The sequence below is a fragment of the Rhinichthys klamathensis genome, unplaced genomic scaffold, assembly GCF_029890125.1.
Source record: "Rhinichthys klamathensis goyatoka isolate OS25496 unplaced genomic scaffold, OSU_Roscu_1.1 h1tg000446l_1, whole genome shotgun sequence".
Classification (NCBI taxonomy): Eukaryota; Metazoa; Chordata; class Actinopteri; order Cypriniformes; family Leuciscidae; genus Rhinichthys; species Rhinichthys klamathensis.
The window spans coordinates 568103-585595 of record NW_026606941.1 but is presented as its reverse complement, the minus strand read 5'-3'; the positions used below and the strand labels follow the sequence as shown (position 1 = coordinate 585595).

The following is a 17493-nucleotide window of genomic DNA, read 5'->3' as shown; positions in this document are numbered from 1 at the left end:
CCACACCCAAACTGAAGACCAAGCCACCAAACCGAAGCCATAGACATGTAGCAACCATAAACAGTCTGATATTGCAGTTTTCTTCTTTACCACACAATCATCTATGGGTACATTAACTACAATAACTGATCCACAAGGAGATTGCATTTCAAGTTTGGACACATCAAAAACGTGACTTTAAAGTGAATTTAAAGAACAAAATATAGGCATAAAATATCTGGAAAGTGTCTCACTTTTTGTGAGGGATCTTGTCTGGTATTTGGCATTTGTGTCTTACAAATTAATTAATGTCTAGTATAATCTGAATTGGCAGTGAATCACTGTCATGTTGAATTGGGTGCATGGATCCTGACTTACTGTGGTACTGAATCATATGATGTTTGCCATCTTTTAATCATCTTGAAAATGAGTAATAAATGAAAAGCCATTGGATCTTTGACCGTTGCTTAGAAATCAAAACCACAGCTGTCATCAAAATACCGGAACAAACTGAACTGCTCTGGAAGAGTCACACTGTAGAACAGCCAAATATATTCCACTCATGAAAAATCCAAAGCCCCAGGCAGTGTATTTTCTAGTGTGTGCAGTCGGCTACGCCCTGTCATGAACTCTCCGTGAGGAAAGGAGAGACGCTGGGCTGAGTCAGAGGTGTCTCAGCTACGCATTACCAAAACACACCCAAACATCCAGTGCCACACATCTTTATCTTCCACACCTTGTTCCTCACACAGACGCAGTGATCGAGCCCCACCTAAAACCTCTGCAGGAAAACATGCTCAAACCCTTTCCCTCCGGCCGCAGAGAACAGCATAGAGTACATCTATACCCCTCGCAGGACTCTGCCAACACCACACCCTCACACAGGACAGGAGCAAGAAACAGCACTCTCATAGATCACTGATGATGATCATCAACATACAAGAAATAACCTGCCTCTCATCAAGCAAAACACTGCAATATTCAAATATAAGTTTAGGAGTTAGGACAGTTATGTCACACTTTAAAATGTATGAGGATCAGTGCATGAAATTATGGCATAAGAAAAAGCAAAAAATACACAACTGGTGTGCACATCCCAAACACCCAGATTGGGCGCAGGTGCAGGACAACTGAGTAATACAAATGAAAAAAAGAAGTGCCTGATGAAGACCTGATGGTCGAAACGTTGCCTTGCTAATAAATTCTTTGGAGCAGTTTTTTCAGTGTGCGGACTTCACACTTCTTTTTTTTCATAAGAAAAAGCAAAGCAATATATATATATATTGTATATATATATATATACTGTATATATATATACTATCAGTGAACAATTATTAAAAGAACAAGTTTTTTTTAGCTTGAAGAACATTTTCAAAATGTACGGAATCTTTTTCCACCATAAAGAACCTCTTGTGTAACTGAAAGGTCCCATGGATGTTGAAGTTTCTTCAGTTCATGGAACCATCAATGCCAATAAAGAACCTTCATTTTTAAGAGTGAGCTGTTCAATATTGTTTGCTATTTCAATAAGTCAGTTATTTTGTGTTAAACGACCATAACAAAATGAACTCATTTGATTTGACTGATTCAAGGATTTGACTCTGCAGATGTGCACATGAATCATGATAGCTCTTTTCAATCGTGTCACCAGTCTGGTGGATTTTGAGAAAAACCCTCTTTATTTCTTTTTTTTTTTTTTTTAGAGTCATGACATTAAAAGTCACATTAAAAGAGAGCCTCTTATGTCAAAGATGTAAATGACTTTTGGAAATACTAAGTTGCTTACAGTCTGTTAAGGCCAAAACTGGCACAATGCTTTTCATTATGTGTCTAGTTCACATTTTGTACTTTCAGGCTCGCGGAAGAGAAAAACACATTTAAAATGGAGTTTGATGAGTATGATGTGCAACCGCATCCGATGATGACCGACCACTGAATCATAGCGCAGTCTTACTAAATGTAGTGATATTGCTAATGGTGCTGATTTTGTGTCTCATGAGTGAATCTGTCTGATATACTGACCAACAAGATTTGGTAATGACTCTGTGTCATTTCCTGTACAGAAATAAATACTGTTTACTGCCCTGCTATAATGATATGAATATGGTTTGAATTTAATGTTTAACTACTGAAGTTTATTCAGCAGGCTATTTTTTTTAAACAGGGTCCAGAAACCCACAAGAAAGACACAAGAGGGTGCTCATGGACAATTCGAGACAAAAATATTTTTGAAAATGTATTTCTAAGGTTTATTAAAGTCAGCATTTTATTTAAATATATACTATCATTCAAATGTTTGGGGTTGGTTAGATTTTTAAAATAAAAGTATATCTCTTATGTTCACCAAGGCTGCATTTATTTGATCAAATATCCAGTAAAAACAGTAAAAATTTGGAATATTGCAGTTTTAAATAAGTTTTCTAATTTTAAATATTTTAATTGTGATGGCAAAGCTGAAATTTCATTAGCTCATTCCTCCAGTCTTCAGTATCACACAATTCTTCAGAAATCATTCTAATGTGCCAATTTTTTCCTCAAGAAATCTTTATTTTTTATTAATGTCAAGAACAGATGTGCGGCTTAATATTTTTTGGAAACTGTAATAGGCCTACATCTGGAATGTTATTCAAATGACAGTAAGAAATAAAAAACAAATCTGCATAAATTAAGTGTTCATGTCTTATACAGTTTAAATGTTTTTTTTTATATATATATATACATGAAATATCTGCTTTTAGAATAAAGGCTCCTTACAATCTCATCATTCTTGGGGGTTCTTGGTCTCAAAAGTTTGAAAACCACCAAAAGTGTATCTATCTTATTTTACAGGTAAAAGCGGGCGTGGCCATTTGTAATTTTAAAGTGTCTGCCTTCTGGTGTCATTCTCTTCCAGTTATTTTTAGCTGTAGCCTACAAAACAGCTCGTTATGTTGCTTGATATTGCAAACTGGATGTTTTCAAAGAACATAGTTTAGTATGATTTATAAGCGGTTTTATTTAATAAAAAAAAATAAAAAAATCAAGAGACATTTTGTCCTCACAACGAAAAAATAGGCCTACCTGAACCACACACATACACACACAAATTGAATTCTACAACGAAAATGAAGCAAAATCACACGCTGACGAATCCTGTAATAACCACTGTTTATTATTCAAATGTTACGCTTGAATTTACAGGCAAATGGGTAACAAGCAGAGGTGTGTCAGGTCCTGGGAGTGTGTTTATGAATACCTTGATTAAAACAGAGGGAAGGGAGTCTTTAAAAACCATTACACTCTCTAAAACCAAAGGATCACAAAGACTTGTGCAGCAAACACATACTCTAACTGTAGAACAACAGATCACAAATACTTGATACATTATAAATTAAAAATACTGTTTATACATAAACGTGTACGTGTTGCACTTATGTCCGCAGTGGTAGTGGGGGAGGTCTATAATATGTCTGATGTTTTATAGTGGCACTTTCCATAGTTGAATCTCGATGTGACATTATCGGCTGAGGAACTGCTAAACTCAGCAAACCCGTCAGGGTAAGACTGTAACTGAAGGAACTACGGATACGGTAACAGTAAGAAACAAACAGTGAAATGTACTAAATCATCATTTGGACTTTAAAGACCTCTTTAACTTAAAATGCAACGTCCACATTTAGAGGATTATGTCCAAAAGTTTAGGCACTAAAATAGATGGTTTACTAGCAACACGTGATTAAGCTTACCATCTCAAGTAAAGCAAATCATTCCGATAAATATGAAGTATTAGAGACATATGTGGATGTTCAGACATGATTGGGGGATGTACAAGTTAAAGGGTCAAGACATTACGCATCACCATCCGCTGAAAATGAATATTCCACAAATAAAATAAATGATAGAGCTATGATGCAACACTGAGCCATGTATACAGGCAAGCGTATTATACCACAGAACATATATATATATATATATATATATATATATATATATATATAATTATATTATGCAGAAGTTTTGGCTGATTTTTGTTGTTTTTTTCTCATGAAGGAACCGATGAGGTGGCTGGTTAGATTTTGGGTTTAAAATCAGCCGTTCCTGAATCATTTAAGCATATTTACACAAATAACAATTCCTCAACTCTATATTATAATAAAAAAGGAGAAAAAAAAAAAAAACATTCACACAAAAATATAACATTTGAAATAATTATTAGCACCAGTGTATTCAGATAAAAGTCTTGCTACGCCAATGTACAAAGTTGCATAGTGTTGAGTTTTGCTCATGTTAATGTGATTCGCAGGACACCTGTAATAAGCAGCAGCGTCTGAAAAAATAAAAACGAACACAAAACTGAAATGTCTCACAACCATGAAATGTATGAAATCAGCAGAGCCATGCAGGGACTTCTAGTACTGAACAATTTATATACACACGAGCTGAAATACTGTATTTACGTGTACGACTCACTCTCGACGCACTTTATCAGTACCAAATCTAGCACGAGGGGCGAAAGCAGATGTGCATTACGAACAAATTAAGATTCCTTCACTGTTAGCTTTGAGCGTTACCGATGATGATATACACTAGCTTAAGTAGCAAACTTCCCCTGACAAACGTCTTGGCTTCTGATTGAGTCATATAGTTCTGATTCTGTGGTAAAGATCAGAGAGGTTTGAGAGGAAGAGCTGGAGGTGGTGCAGTCATGTGGGTTTAAGGTCTCTAAAAGCTGGCTATAACGCACACACACACACAAATACGCACACACACACACGCACGCACACACACACACGGCTGGTGAGCGCCATTGCTTGGAGTTCTCTTCACGTATCATTTCTGCGTATCAAAAAAAATTAAAAGCTGCTTTTGTCTTCTGTTTGTAAAACATGATCTCGAAGAAACGTGTAGAAATACAAACAAACAATAACCTAATAAAAGGAAATAAAATGCAAATGAGAGATTTTGAAAGGAAACAGCCTGTTTTGGTTGAAGGTGGTGTCTGATGAGGACATTGAAGAACACAGGGAGTGTAGCGTGTGGCGTGGAGGTTAAGGCCGCTCTAGAGACGGAGTGTTAAAGCAGCCTTCCGGAAGAGTGTTCTTGATGTCGTTGAGGTTAGCGATGTCCGCTCGAATCTCTCGGATCTGACGGTCGTAGTCGCTGATCATGTCCTCCTGGCTCTTGGCGACGTCATTCAGCTCCTTCAACTTCCTGTCCAGCTCACTTCCTGCCATCTTGTCCTTGGCGTCTTTTAAGGCGTTATCGATCTGATTCAGCTTGCTCAGATCCACCTTATCGATGTTGCCTGGAAGAGGATAAGGTAGTGTTGTAATTATGTGTGCTAAGACGTCACTATATTTCACAGAACTACATTCTTCTTGCACAATATAATGGGGAAATTAAATTTATTACTGATACCAAGTGGAATTATTAAGCTAAAAATCAAGTTAAACATTTTATTTTCTTTGCGTTTTCGGATAACAGCTAACAGCTTAGCCTATTAGCTTACCAGTGTTAGTTTAGTATTATGTATATACTACACACAATATTTTGAATAAGCATTTATTTTTATATTCTCAGTTTTCATTTTAATTTTAGTTTATTTGAGCTTTTTCTATTTAGTTTTAGTTTCATTTTATTTCACTTTTAGTAATTGTAGTACTTCAAATTAAACCTATTTATTTCAGTTATATGTATATATATATATATAAATGTATAAAAACAAGAATATAAAACATTTTTATTTTAGTGTTTCATTAAAATTTCATGATAACTGGAAAAGCTCTTGATTAGCTAGAACAAAATATCATGATAACGATCTTGCATGACACAGGAAATACACAGGATTATTTCAAGCTAGTAGAAATGCTTAAAACGCAGAAATGAAAATGATTCGTTATTGTCACAAAAATGTGGATTATTGATTAGCAACTAGATGGTCTTACCGAGCTGGCTTAATAATTCATTGATTGTGTTCAGCACTGTCCTGACAGCATTTTTGGCTTTTCTGGCATTACCCTCAGCTTCTTTAGCATTATCAGATGCCTGTGAAGAACAGCAAAGTCAATCAAATTACAAAGTCTGCAATGAGGTATTAAAACAAGTGGTCGACAAAAAGTCCAAAACGCACCATGGATGCCATCATCATGTCAGCGTCCGCCTCTGCTTTCTTCTTCTCTAGCTCTTTCTCAGCAGCGGTGAGCTGGTCCATCATATTGTTCACCTCTCCATCCAGTTTCATGGTGTCCTCAAAAGCTTTTTCTGCATCTGTCTTAGTCTTCGCCGAACCCTAAATTAGGAAAACACAAATCAAATAATAGTTTAGAATATACAGGGCAACTCTTTGATATAGAGGAGTCATGTGGTTTAAAGGGGTCATATAATGGTACATGCACTTTTACAAGTTGATTGTACTGAAATGTGTGTTGGCAGTGCCTGTACACAACCATCATATAATGATAAAAATCCATCCAGTGTTTTTGTTTTAATCTCCTTATATGTTTTCCCCTGCCTCAAATTGAGCCGTTCGTTTTTGTGACGTCAATAAAACGGACGCCCCTCCCACGATTGTTGATTGACAGCAGCGTTTCAACACAGACCCGCTCTCGCTCGTGAGAGCTGTCAATCATAGTCTGCGCGGACCGGCGCGGTCATTGTTGATATGCTGGAGCACTGTCTATGAGCAGAATGGCGTCTAAGTGATTGTGGTGTTCTGTTCTTGGGTGTAATAACGAACACAGCAGTCATTTTAATGTTCCCAAATCCGAACCGCTGAAGACGCAGTGGCTGAGTTTGTTTTCGAAGGGAATATTCCCCACGAGCAACATCAATGCTCTCATGTTTGCGCGAATCATTTCACACACCAGACTGCTTTATAAACGAGGATCAGTATAAAGCTGGATTTGCTAAGAAGCTGCTCGAATAAAGGAAGAAGCTGCCATGAATAAAGGATCGGTACCAGATATTCGTGTTCCTGCTGAATCTCCAGAAGAACTGAAGTGAGTGTAACGTTTTATTAAACTTTATATTAATATTTATATCTTTGCAAATCGCTAGCTGCACTCTTCACAATGAATGCGGCTAAGGTTTACACTCAGGGTACATTACGGCATGTTTTCTATGTACGACGTTCTCAATATAATTCATAATCCCACGTCTATACTGAACAACGCGTTATGGTTATTGTGTTACAAACAATAAACGCACGGTGTACGCACAGAACAGAGAGGCGGGGTGAGCAAAGCTCATTATCATTTAAAGTCATATGCACTGAAACGGCGTGCTGAAAACAGAGCTGTTTTTGACCAGGTAAAATGTTTTCTTACAATACTAATGAGAATTTTTAATTAAAGTATATTACAAAGTTTGAATTTAGACCCTAAAGAATCATATTAGCTTGTACAAAAATGGCATTATATGACCCCTTTAAAACATCACATTTGGTAAGAACATGCATTAAACAACTATGGTGTGACTATTTGATGAAGATACAGACATCCCAGGACTTTATGCTTGTGATATTCTTCATCTGAAACTCAACATGTACCTTCTGTACATCATTAGCAATTTTCTCCGCTTCATCTGCCTTTGCCTTAGCCTCTTTAGCATCTGCGGCAGCGTTGCCTAAAGCCGCCTCTGCTCGTCGGGTCTTCTCATTGGCTTCATTGATTGTCGCATTGATTTCTGGGATTCGCCTCATGGCATCCTCAGCAGCAGTTTTGTTGTCATTCACTCTCTTGTCGAAGTCTAAAAGTGAGACACAAATATGAATGAATATCTAAATAAATAAATATCTATTTTTTTTAAATATATATATATATATATATATAGTTTTTTTTATTTGTTATAAAATAATTAAAAAAATAAAATAAATAAACATTTTTTATTATATATATAATAAATACTAAATATTTATTTATTTTCTTTTTTAATCATTATAAAAAAAAAAAAATATATATATATATATATATATATATATATATATATATATATATATATATATATATATATATATCCCCCCCCCCCCCCCCCCCTTAAAATAATAATAAAAAAATAAAAAAAGTATTATATATATATATATATATATGGTGTGACTCACTTTTACTATATATATACACTATACTATATATATATGGCACCATAACCCAAGAGCTCTCACCTCTGAGGTTGTTCAATATGTCCTGGGCCTCTTGGAAGGTAGATTTGCCTTTTTTTGCTGCCTCCTCAGCCAAAGCTTTCGCTGCATCTGCACGTGCCAACAACTGATCAGCCGTCTGAAGAAGAGAGGGGCAGAAAGAGAGTTGGACAACACAGTATATGTTGGGTTTTTGCACCACTCTCTTCAATGACTTGACTGGCTAACACTCTGTAAGTACAGAAATTCTGTACTGACACAAAATTTACTATTTATCAGAAACATGTTCACTTCTAAAAATGACAAGCAATACTGTGGGTGAACAAATACACAATATTATTAACATCCAGTCTTAAAGTAATCCTGAAAGAGCTATTTATAAAATGCCAAACTTTATCAAACATCTCAAAAAGTGAACTCACACTCTGAGCAGGTTTCATAAGCACAATGTCTGAGTTCATGGTTCAGCTCTTTCATTAAGAACATGACATTTAACTCAATCAGATTAGAATGAGACTATGGACTATGACCAGTGGTATCACTCGTCTCTCATCAGTATCATTTATGTGGCTGCTGGGCCTCATGGCATGAGCTCCACTCTTGCATATTAACCATGTGAAACAGCGGCTGAACTAAAAAAGCAACTGAAGATTCTAATCTTTTCTTATTTTAGACCACCATAGCTGCATTTTGAAAACTAATCTCATACAGCCGAGACAAAACGAGTACATTAAAGTCAAATCTCATGTACCTGTTGCTCAGTCTTTCCTTTGTCCAGTAGTTTGCGGACCTCTGTCTCTTTGCCCCTCAGGTCCTCTCTCAGGTCGTTGTACTCCTTCTCGGTCTTGTCTATCAGTTTGTCCAGGTCTGATGCCTCCTTCTTAATCTTATTGGCCTCATCCTGTGGGAAACATAATTCAAGAGAATTTGATTATAGATGCATCCAAGATGATTATGTAAATTCAGCAAGAATTAGAAAAAGTTCTGAAATCAGCACCTCTAAAGTTTTGGTGTCGACTGTAGGCAAGCTGGTCAGGTTAGCATAGATCTTCAGAGCTTTGTTTCCTGCCTCTTCTGCTTCAGCGTGTACTTTAGCAGCTTGTTTCTCCAGGTTCTTGGCCAGATCTTTTGCTTCAATATATCTGAGCACATAAGAACAGCATCTTCATTGTAAAGCATGACCACCTGCATTTAAAATCTCGAAATATTTTTAAACACATTCTTAAAATCAGAATATAAAATAATTTATAATAAAATTAAAACATGATATATGGAGAATACACACATATACATGGGAGCTACTGGCTGAACAAAAATGTGATCATTTGTAAGATGCTTTGGTAAGAAAGAAAGTCTTATAAAATGTGATGTCCAGAACGTACTTCCTGTTGAGATCGTCAATGTCGCTGCTTGTCTTGTTTTCACCATCGAGCGCCTTCTTTAACATATTATAAGCCTTCGTGGAAGTGTCATTTGCATCCTTTGCAATCCTTTCAATCTGATCGGCATCTGCTTTATGTCTGTGCAAAGAGCCACAGAAAAGGTTATATAAAACTGTGTTGGGTGGAATGAAAAAGGCATATTAACACTGAAATACCGTAACTCACTTTTCTGACAGTTTACGGGCTTCCTCTGCCAGAAGTGTCATATTATTTGGATCTCCAGAGCTTGTGGGTATTTTAATGTCCTAGAAGTCAAATAGAATGAAAATTTTAAAATATTGCCAATTAAGAGACATTTTAATGGACTCCCCAATCATTAGCTCAAGTTGTTTGTGGAATATTACGACATGCTCTCTTGACAGCGTAGTAGAAATCTCACCACTTTACTGATGGCCTCTTTGGCTTTGTCCAGCTCCTCTCTAGCAGTGTTGATCAGGTTCTCTGCATCACGGACTCGGTTCCGTGCTCTATCTGCCTGCGTTCCCGTGTTGTCCACCGTGTTCTTGATGTTCTGCAGTCTGTTCCACTGGTTGTTCAGGGTCTTGTTGATGTTGTTTAGACGGTCCAAAAGGCCTTTATCCACTTCTGTATGATAATAGTGAAAGATAACAGAATAATTATGATGTAAAATGAAATATATCTGCTCTACTAAGTAAAAAAAACAATCAGTCAATTCCTTTTTTAAACATTTTCTTTCTTATTTTATGCAGTTAATGAACATGATGTACAATTAAATGGCTTAGATGAAAAAATCGGATTTTTTAAACAAATTATTGAAATATTTTGAAAATTACCACATTGACAGACAATACCTTTGCTAGCCTGAGCCTCTTCCAGTAAGTCCATTATTGTTTTCTCTGCCTCCTTAAGTCTGTCCTCAAAGGCCTTGTCACTCACTGTATTCTCACTGTTGTCCAGATTATCGATCAAATTCTGAAGTTCAAGAAGCTTCTGTCTCTGCTGGTTTACCTGCACAGAAAGAAAACAGACGTATTAGAAGTGGTCTCTTCATACAACAAATAGTCCTGGAATAATAAGACAACCTCATACCTTGTCTCTGACCAGGCTGTAACAGTTGGGACACTGCTGGCAGCCTGGAGTGGAGCGGTTGTAGAAGTAGTTCTCCTCACACATGTCGCAGCGACTTCCCACAAAGCCTGGGCGACACAGACAACGGCCATCTTCCTTGCACTGTGCGGACTGAGAGCCTTCTGGGTCACAGTCACAAGCTGCAAAAACAAACCAATGGTAAATGGAACAAATCTAAAATGTAAGATAAATTATACAGTAATGTTGCATTTATTAGAACTGCTGACAAGGCAAAACAGCAGGAAAACGTACGTTTGCAACCCGACGAACTGAATCCAAAGAAGTTGACCTCACAGCGCTCACAGTGTTGACCTGTGACCCCAGGCTGACACTCACATCGGCCACTTCCGATATCACACTGGCCATTTGTGGAGCCAATAGGGTTGCAGTTGCATCTGAGGAAACAAATTCAAAGATTTGAAAGGTTTCAAAAACATGCAGGTATGTTCAACATCCTGTTTGCAATATGGTATCAATGATATACGAAAAGAGAGTTAGATTGAATACCTTTCACAGCCTTTGCCGCTCTGTAGGTTGTAGAATCCGGGCTCGCATGCACCACAGTCTCTGTTAATGACGTGTGGAAGACACTGACACTGGCCCGTCACCTGAGAGCAGGTCGTCTGCCTGTCTACTGTACCGTATGGAGAACACGAGCACGCTGCAGAGGTGGTAAAACAAATATGTTATAGAATAATAATAATATTATTATTATACACTAACATTCAAAAGTTTGGGGTTGGTAAGACTGGTTGTGAAAAAAAATCAAATTATTTGATAAAAAAATTAAGTAAAAACAGTAACATTTTTACAATTTTAAATAAATATTTTCTATTTTAATATATATATATAAATACTTTCTTTATTCATGTGAAAACAAAGCTGAATTTTCAGAATAATTAATCCAGTCACGTGATCCTTCAGAAACTCAAGAATAATTTCTTATGTTGAAATTTCTATACTTTTTCAGTATTCTTTGTTGAATAGAAAGTTCAAAATAACAGTATTTATTTGAAATAATAAAAGTATACATTTCTTTAAAAAACACCACATTTTTAAATGGTAGTGTATACATATATATACAAAAAAAAGACTATTACTTTAACCTGGCACAACATGGTTTTTCTAGCTCTGAGAAAGGTAAAAAAAAAAAAAAAAAAACTTTGTTCCCGTTTAACTCACATTTGCATTTGTCAGCTACATTTGTGGCACGGGCATCGCCATAGAAACCCTCTTTGCAACGGTCGCAGAAGGAACCGGCGGTGTTGTAGATGCACTTGAGGCATTCGCCCGTCTCTCGGTTACAGTTGCCCACAGCGTTGGGGTCGATGTTGTTATTGCAATTGCAGGCCTGGCATTTCGTGGATCGACCTTTTTCACCAAGAGGGTCCCCAAAGAAGCCGTCGTCACATAGTTCACATCGCTTACCTGGAGACAGTTAATGTTTGGATGATTATATGCTGTAATACTTACTATATTTATTTAAGTTGTTTACTGTATAAGCTCTAAACTCATTGAATGCTATGAGTCTGTACCTGTGGTTCCAGTTGGGCAGTTTGTACAGACCACCTCTTTGGTCTTGGGCACCACAGCACACGTGGCACCCTCTGGGCAGGGACAGAGTTTACAGTCTGAAGAAGAGCCAACTGTAGAGTCACCATAGAATCCATCCTTACACCTCTCGCAGCTCATGCCGGCCGTGTTGTGCTGGCAGTTACACATTCCTGCAAGTACAAAACAAAGACACTTTGTAATACCACACATCACCACAAGATGGCAACATCATATAAACACAAAGCCAAAAGTAGCACTAGTAATACTCTGATTATTTCTGCAGTTTAGTTTATTTATAGTGAATTTTGGGTAAGCACTGGAATACCTAGAAAAGTCTCAAAATCTATATTCTGTATTCGGCCTCTGAGTACTGAATCTTAAGTTTTTCTGGTGTATCTTCATTATGGATTAAGACCAACTTTCTGGGTAAAATAACAGTTCAAGTAGTGACACTATATAATTAAATTCACATGTAGTTTATTTCAATGGCTTTTATGTTGCATGCATCCATAGCACATGACCGTAATGCCCTCATCTAGATAATAAATAGTGAAACCAGTATCCAGCCTGTAGGCTTGAGTCTCCTGAGAGCAGATAAGTAAATGATATATCAACACTAAGGCAATGCAATCCAAATAAGTCAGTTGTGATGACAAACCTGTCACAGGGTCACAGGTGTCACTGTGTCTGTTGCAGTTGCATGGCTCGCAAGGGCTAAAACGGCCCAGGTCAGCTTGGCTCCTCCTATATCCCAGATCACACTTCTCACAATGCTGCCCCACGTAACCCTGAGGACACGTACACTTCTCAACCCAACGAGCTGGAGTTCCAGCGCCAGGGCGGGCGGTCACAAGGGACACGTTGTCTAAATAACCAGCACCTACAGCAGAAATATTATTAAGTTAGTTCAAGTACCAGTTAAAATGACCTTAAGAGTCTCGGCAACAAAACTCATCATCATAATCAATCAAACAGAAATCAAAACGCATACATATTTTGTCTTCATAGAGCGACTAAAAACAAAAGCTTTTCTTCAGTGAATTAATAGACGTACTTCTGGCGCTGTAGGTTCCACGAATCATAACAGAAGTCAGATTGTGCAGAAGTTTCTGGAAGTCGGCATGTTTCATTGTGGGTCTCCAAGGGTAGTCAGTGGTGTCATGGAGTCTGAATGACAAAATAGATGATATTTAACATTTCAAGCAACTGGACAGCAGATAAGCTACATATGTGCATAAATCAATTAATTTGCAAAAGATTGAGTTGAATATGAAATCTAAATATTTCACATTTACAGCAGAAATATGTTTTAAAATGTAACAATGCGTGTTATAACTTCAATGTATTTCGATGCATTTGATATTTTTGAATATGTAAATGTATAAATTTACAAAATTAACTATATAAAACAGTTATTTTAACAACTTAAGTTATCTTTCTATTTATTTAAAACCGTTATTTTATATAAACTGTAATAATATTTATTATTTAATATTACTGTTTATCATATGAAACAGATACAGCCTTGGTAATAATAATATATATATATATATATATATATATATATATTTTTTTTTTTTATTTAACTGAGAATACAAAATAGCCACTAGAGCCATTATAGAGTATTTGAATGTGTTGATGTTAACGACGAAAACAAATTTAGATTCATCACAATTAAATAACGGCCCTAGTTTAAATAAAAATCAAATCAAATACATTACCTGAACACGAAAGTTTGTGTCTCCTCTCCTGGGTAGGAATTGCCCTGGGCAATAAGTGGCACAGCAACATGAAGCCCCGCCCCCTCCAGCACAACATCCTCCGCTGACAGCCGAGCATCATGTCTCTGAATCCTGAAGTTCAGCGTGAGATTCTGACCATAGCTCAGCAGCTGATTACCAAGAAATTTCTCTACAGAAACAAAAAAGAAACCATCCCAGGTGATTAGACAACACATGTCTTGCTGTCATTCAATGTACTGCCACTTTAACACACAGAGGAAATTGCATTGTTTTTATACCTGGAGCCACAAAGTAGATGGGAAAGTAGTCTTCTGAGATGAGCGAGATCTCTCGAGAGCTGGGTGACCACTGCACGGGAACGCTGGAACCATCTCTCTGCTGTCCTTTCCAGCTCTCGTCGTCTATTCAATGACATATATAACATATTTTATTCATTCTCCATGTTACAATCCTTTGGTTGACTTTACATTGGCACATTTGTTGAAAACCACATTCAAGAAATGAGTATAAACAGTGTTGGCTATTAGATGGATGCTCACCCCTGTCGAAGTTGGAGGTGATTTTGTGCACGCTGTAGCCCTCGGCGCTGTCACACACAGTGGAATGCTGGAAGCAGAAGCATGGAGTACATCCCTGAGGATTTTGGGGGTCCATATTGAAGTAGCCCAGTTTACACCTAAGAGTAAGATGCAAAAGTGTATTAGCAATGAGACAGGATGGCTGATTAGATGATTGGTAAAGCTGACTACTACAACCAAAAAAAAAAACCTCACAAAAGGTGTTGTGAAATGTTGAGCAATGTGATTTATTCAGCATTAAATGATTGAGAAATACTGTTTTTGGATTTGTATGCAGGCCCCAAATGTTAAGTCATAACATGTGGAGTGAGTGAAGTAAACGGGTCATCAGTTAACATCAGTGAGATCATCGTTGAGCCTCTAAAAACAAGCCACACATTAATCAGGAGCTGGAGCTTCAGCCACACTCTCTTTAGTCCTTCTTGAACCTGTCTTTCCATTTCTGTCTCATGAGTATATACTGCAGGGATTATCCTGTCCATGTGTGGCCGAACTCGGTGGCTGTGAGGAATGTCACAGCCGACATGTGAGTGAAAGTTTAGAGGTTTCTTATGCAAAGTGCAAAGCAAAGACAGGCAGGAAAGCTCGGATTATGCTAAATCAAAATGGAAATGGCAAATACTTAGGATGATTGTTTAAATTAGGGTTTGGCGATTAAAAAAATCATGATATACTGTTTAATCAAACAACTAAACAAAACAAAACAAAAATAATACTGAATTGTTTTATATAACTACTTTATTCTAATGTTTCTTATCATTAAACATTAAAAAGTTTGGGGTCAGAAATATTTTTGAAAGAAAATTATTATTCAGCAAGGATGCATAAATTTTTTTACAAAAAGATTTCTATTTTAAGTAAATGCTGTTCTTTTGATCTTTCTATTAAATCAAATGTATCCCGGCTTACACAGAAATATTAAGCAGCACAACCGTTTTCAACACTGATAAGAAGAAATGTTTCTTGAGCACCAAATCATCCTATTAAAATGATTTTGAATAATCATGTGACACTGAAGATTGGAGTAATGATGCTGAAAATTCAGCTTTGCCATCACAGGAATAAATGACATTTTTAAATATATTAACATAGAAAACAGTTATATTAAATTGTAATAATATTTCACAATATTACTTTATTTTTCATCAAACAAATGCAGCCTTTGTGAGCAACTTTTGGACTTTTGTGTGTAGTTATGATTAATTGCATTCATTTTTTACTGTGTATTTTAAATTTGAATCACACTTTATTAAAGACTCACAATGAAATATGTAGATATGGCCCATCACAGTCACCAAGCTAGTTAAACTTTGGTGACTGCAAGTCTGGAGGCCCTACATGGTCTGGCTGAGGGCTCTCAGCTGGGAAACCTTTGCCATCCCGGAGCTATTTTCTCTTCCATCTGACACTGAGAGTCCTAATTCTGTTTCTCAGACACACACATGGCCTCATATCCTCTGTGTGTCACCCACATAGGGACTTTCCATAAGAAAATGGTGTAGACGTCAGACAGCCCTTTTAAACTTCGGTTTATAAAAGCTTTGACAGACATCCTCACAACAGAGCAGGAGCTGAAAGGTGGACCATCTTTATGGGGCTTCTGAAGTGTGGATGTTAGAGTTAATTCTGTTGATGACTACCTTCTAATTTGAGAACATTAAACAAACCTAGTAATTATAACTTTTTCCTTGTGAACAAGTCAAGTATGGACAATGCTAACAGCGGAGGGGTTTTTAAAAAGCCACAACAGTTGCCATTGTGTGTGTGGGTGAACATGTGCATGGATGTTTTGTAAAGTAAAGAGTCTGACCTGTCACAGCTGAATCCATCAACATTTTCCTTGCACTGGCAGCGTCCAGTCTGGACATCACACTCCTGCGTGCTTCCAGCCGGATTACAAGAGCAGGGTCTGTAGAGGGAAAAGGAGGAGCAAGAAAGTCAAGGAGAAGGAATCAACTTTAAAGACACTGATTGTTGAGTCTACATTTTAATATAACCTTCTAGATAAGAATGACAGCTTCTGGTGAAGTGTGTTAAATTAACACTTGCCAAGCGCCAAATGAGAGTAAATATTGCCGGCATTGTCAAGACTCAAGTATATGAAAAAGTGTCAATTGCCAGTTGGCCGGTAGCATTTTTATGAATCCTAAGGGGTCATTCACACAGAAGAACGTGTTTTACATTCTACTGCGCTACTTTGCCATTATTTTTCAATGCTAGACGGACGTGTATGTCCGTTGCGCTCGCGTCTTTTGCAGCGTCTCACACATGATACTGCGTTCTAAAAACACGCCGGTAAATTAAAAGAAAGTTAAACTTTAAAAAAACTCATTTCGACACCTTTTTTTCTCCATTGCACTTCCCGCGTCTCAAGTTTTTCAAAGCAAAAAAGCGTTCTGTGTGAATGGCCCTTAATGCAATGTTTCGAGAAAATTAACGTGAATGACACTCGGGACAGTTGATCGGCTAGTGTTGCATCGTCACGAAAGATTGTGTTTGCCAATTTAATTATTCAAGCGCAAGATGAGAAAGGGATCTCAATTCATTACTTGTGTGCGGTATGGGAAGTTTTCTGTGCACAAACGTCTGAAGCTCCGGTCCAGAAAGCCGCGTCTCAGACAAATGCGCGAATGCTGAATTGAGCTTTTTAACATTTTATTGTGCTTGAACGGGCAAATTCACAGACAATTATGTAAAAAAAAAAAAGTATCCAAGTAAACATAGTTGGATATGTCTTGAGTGAACGTAAACAGTCGAGCAAGACAATGCATGTATACATTGTCATATATTGGATTCATGCATTGTCTTAAAGTGACAGCAGCCTAATATTCCTGCTGCAGTCTGTGTTTTTAATGTTAAACAAACAACAAAAGACAGAAAAAAAAATTTACTCAGCTCTTGACTGATAACTTTTGTAACTTTATTAAAGATTAATCTATATTTAATTTATACAGTGAAGACTATGAAGTGTTGTTTTACATTTGATTACTTTATTC

The 17493-nt window shown here is 37.0% G+C and overlaps 1 protein-coding gene across 1 annotated transcript in view; it reads right to left on the bottom strand.

The window, feature by feature from the left end:
- Window positions 1–4702: 4702 nt before the first annotated feature.
- Window positions 4703–17493, bottom strand: part of lamc1 (laminin, gamma 1) — a 66973-nt gene continuing 54182 nt past the window's right edge. The window contains exons 7-28 of the mRNA XM_056236422.1: window positions 16308–16406; window positions 14459–14595; window positions 14198–14320; window positions 13899–14088; window positions 13232–13344; window positions 12836–13057; window positions 12159–12347; window positions 11806–12051; window positions 11131–11284; window positions 10876–11018; window positions 10585–10763; window positions 10347–10503; window positions 9914–10119; window positions 9700–9779; window positions 9475–9612; window positions 9090–9234; window positions 8844–8993; window positions 8117–8231; window positions 7505–7704; window positions 6089–6247; window positions 5904–6003; window positions 4703–5263 (exon numbers count right to left, since the gene is read on the bottom strand). Coding sequence (XP_056092397.1) covers window positions 5007–5263; window positions 5904–6003; window positions 6089–6247; window positions 7505–7704; window positions 8117–8231; window positions 8844–8993; window positions 9090–9234; window positions 9475–9612; window positions 9700–9779; window positions 9914–10119; window positions 10347–10503; window positions 10585–10763; window positions 10876–11018; window positions 11131–11284; window positions 11806–12051; window positions 12159–12347; window positions 12836–13057; window positions 13232–13344; window positions 13899–14088; window positions 14198–14320; window positions 14459–14595; window positions 16308–16406 — 3502 coding nt within the window. The 3' untranslated portion in view covers window positions 4703–5006. The remainder of the gene's footprint in view (window positions 5264–5903; window positions 6004–6088; window positions 6248–7504; window positions 7705–8116; window positions 8232–8843; window positions 8994–9089; window positions 9235–9474; window positions 9613–9699; window positions 9780–9913; window positions 10120–10346; window positions 10504–10584; window positions 10764–10875; window positions 11019–11130; window positions 11285–11805; window positions 12052–12158; window positions 12348–12835; window positions 13058–13231; window positions 13345–13898; window positions 14089–14197; window positions 14321–14458; window positions 14596–16307; window positions 16407–17493) is intronic.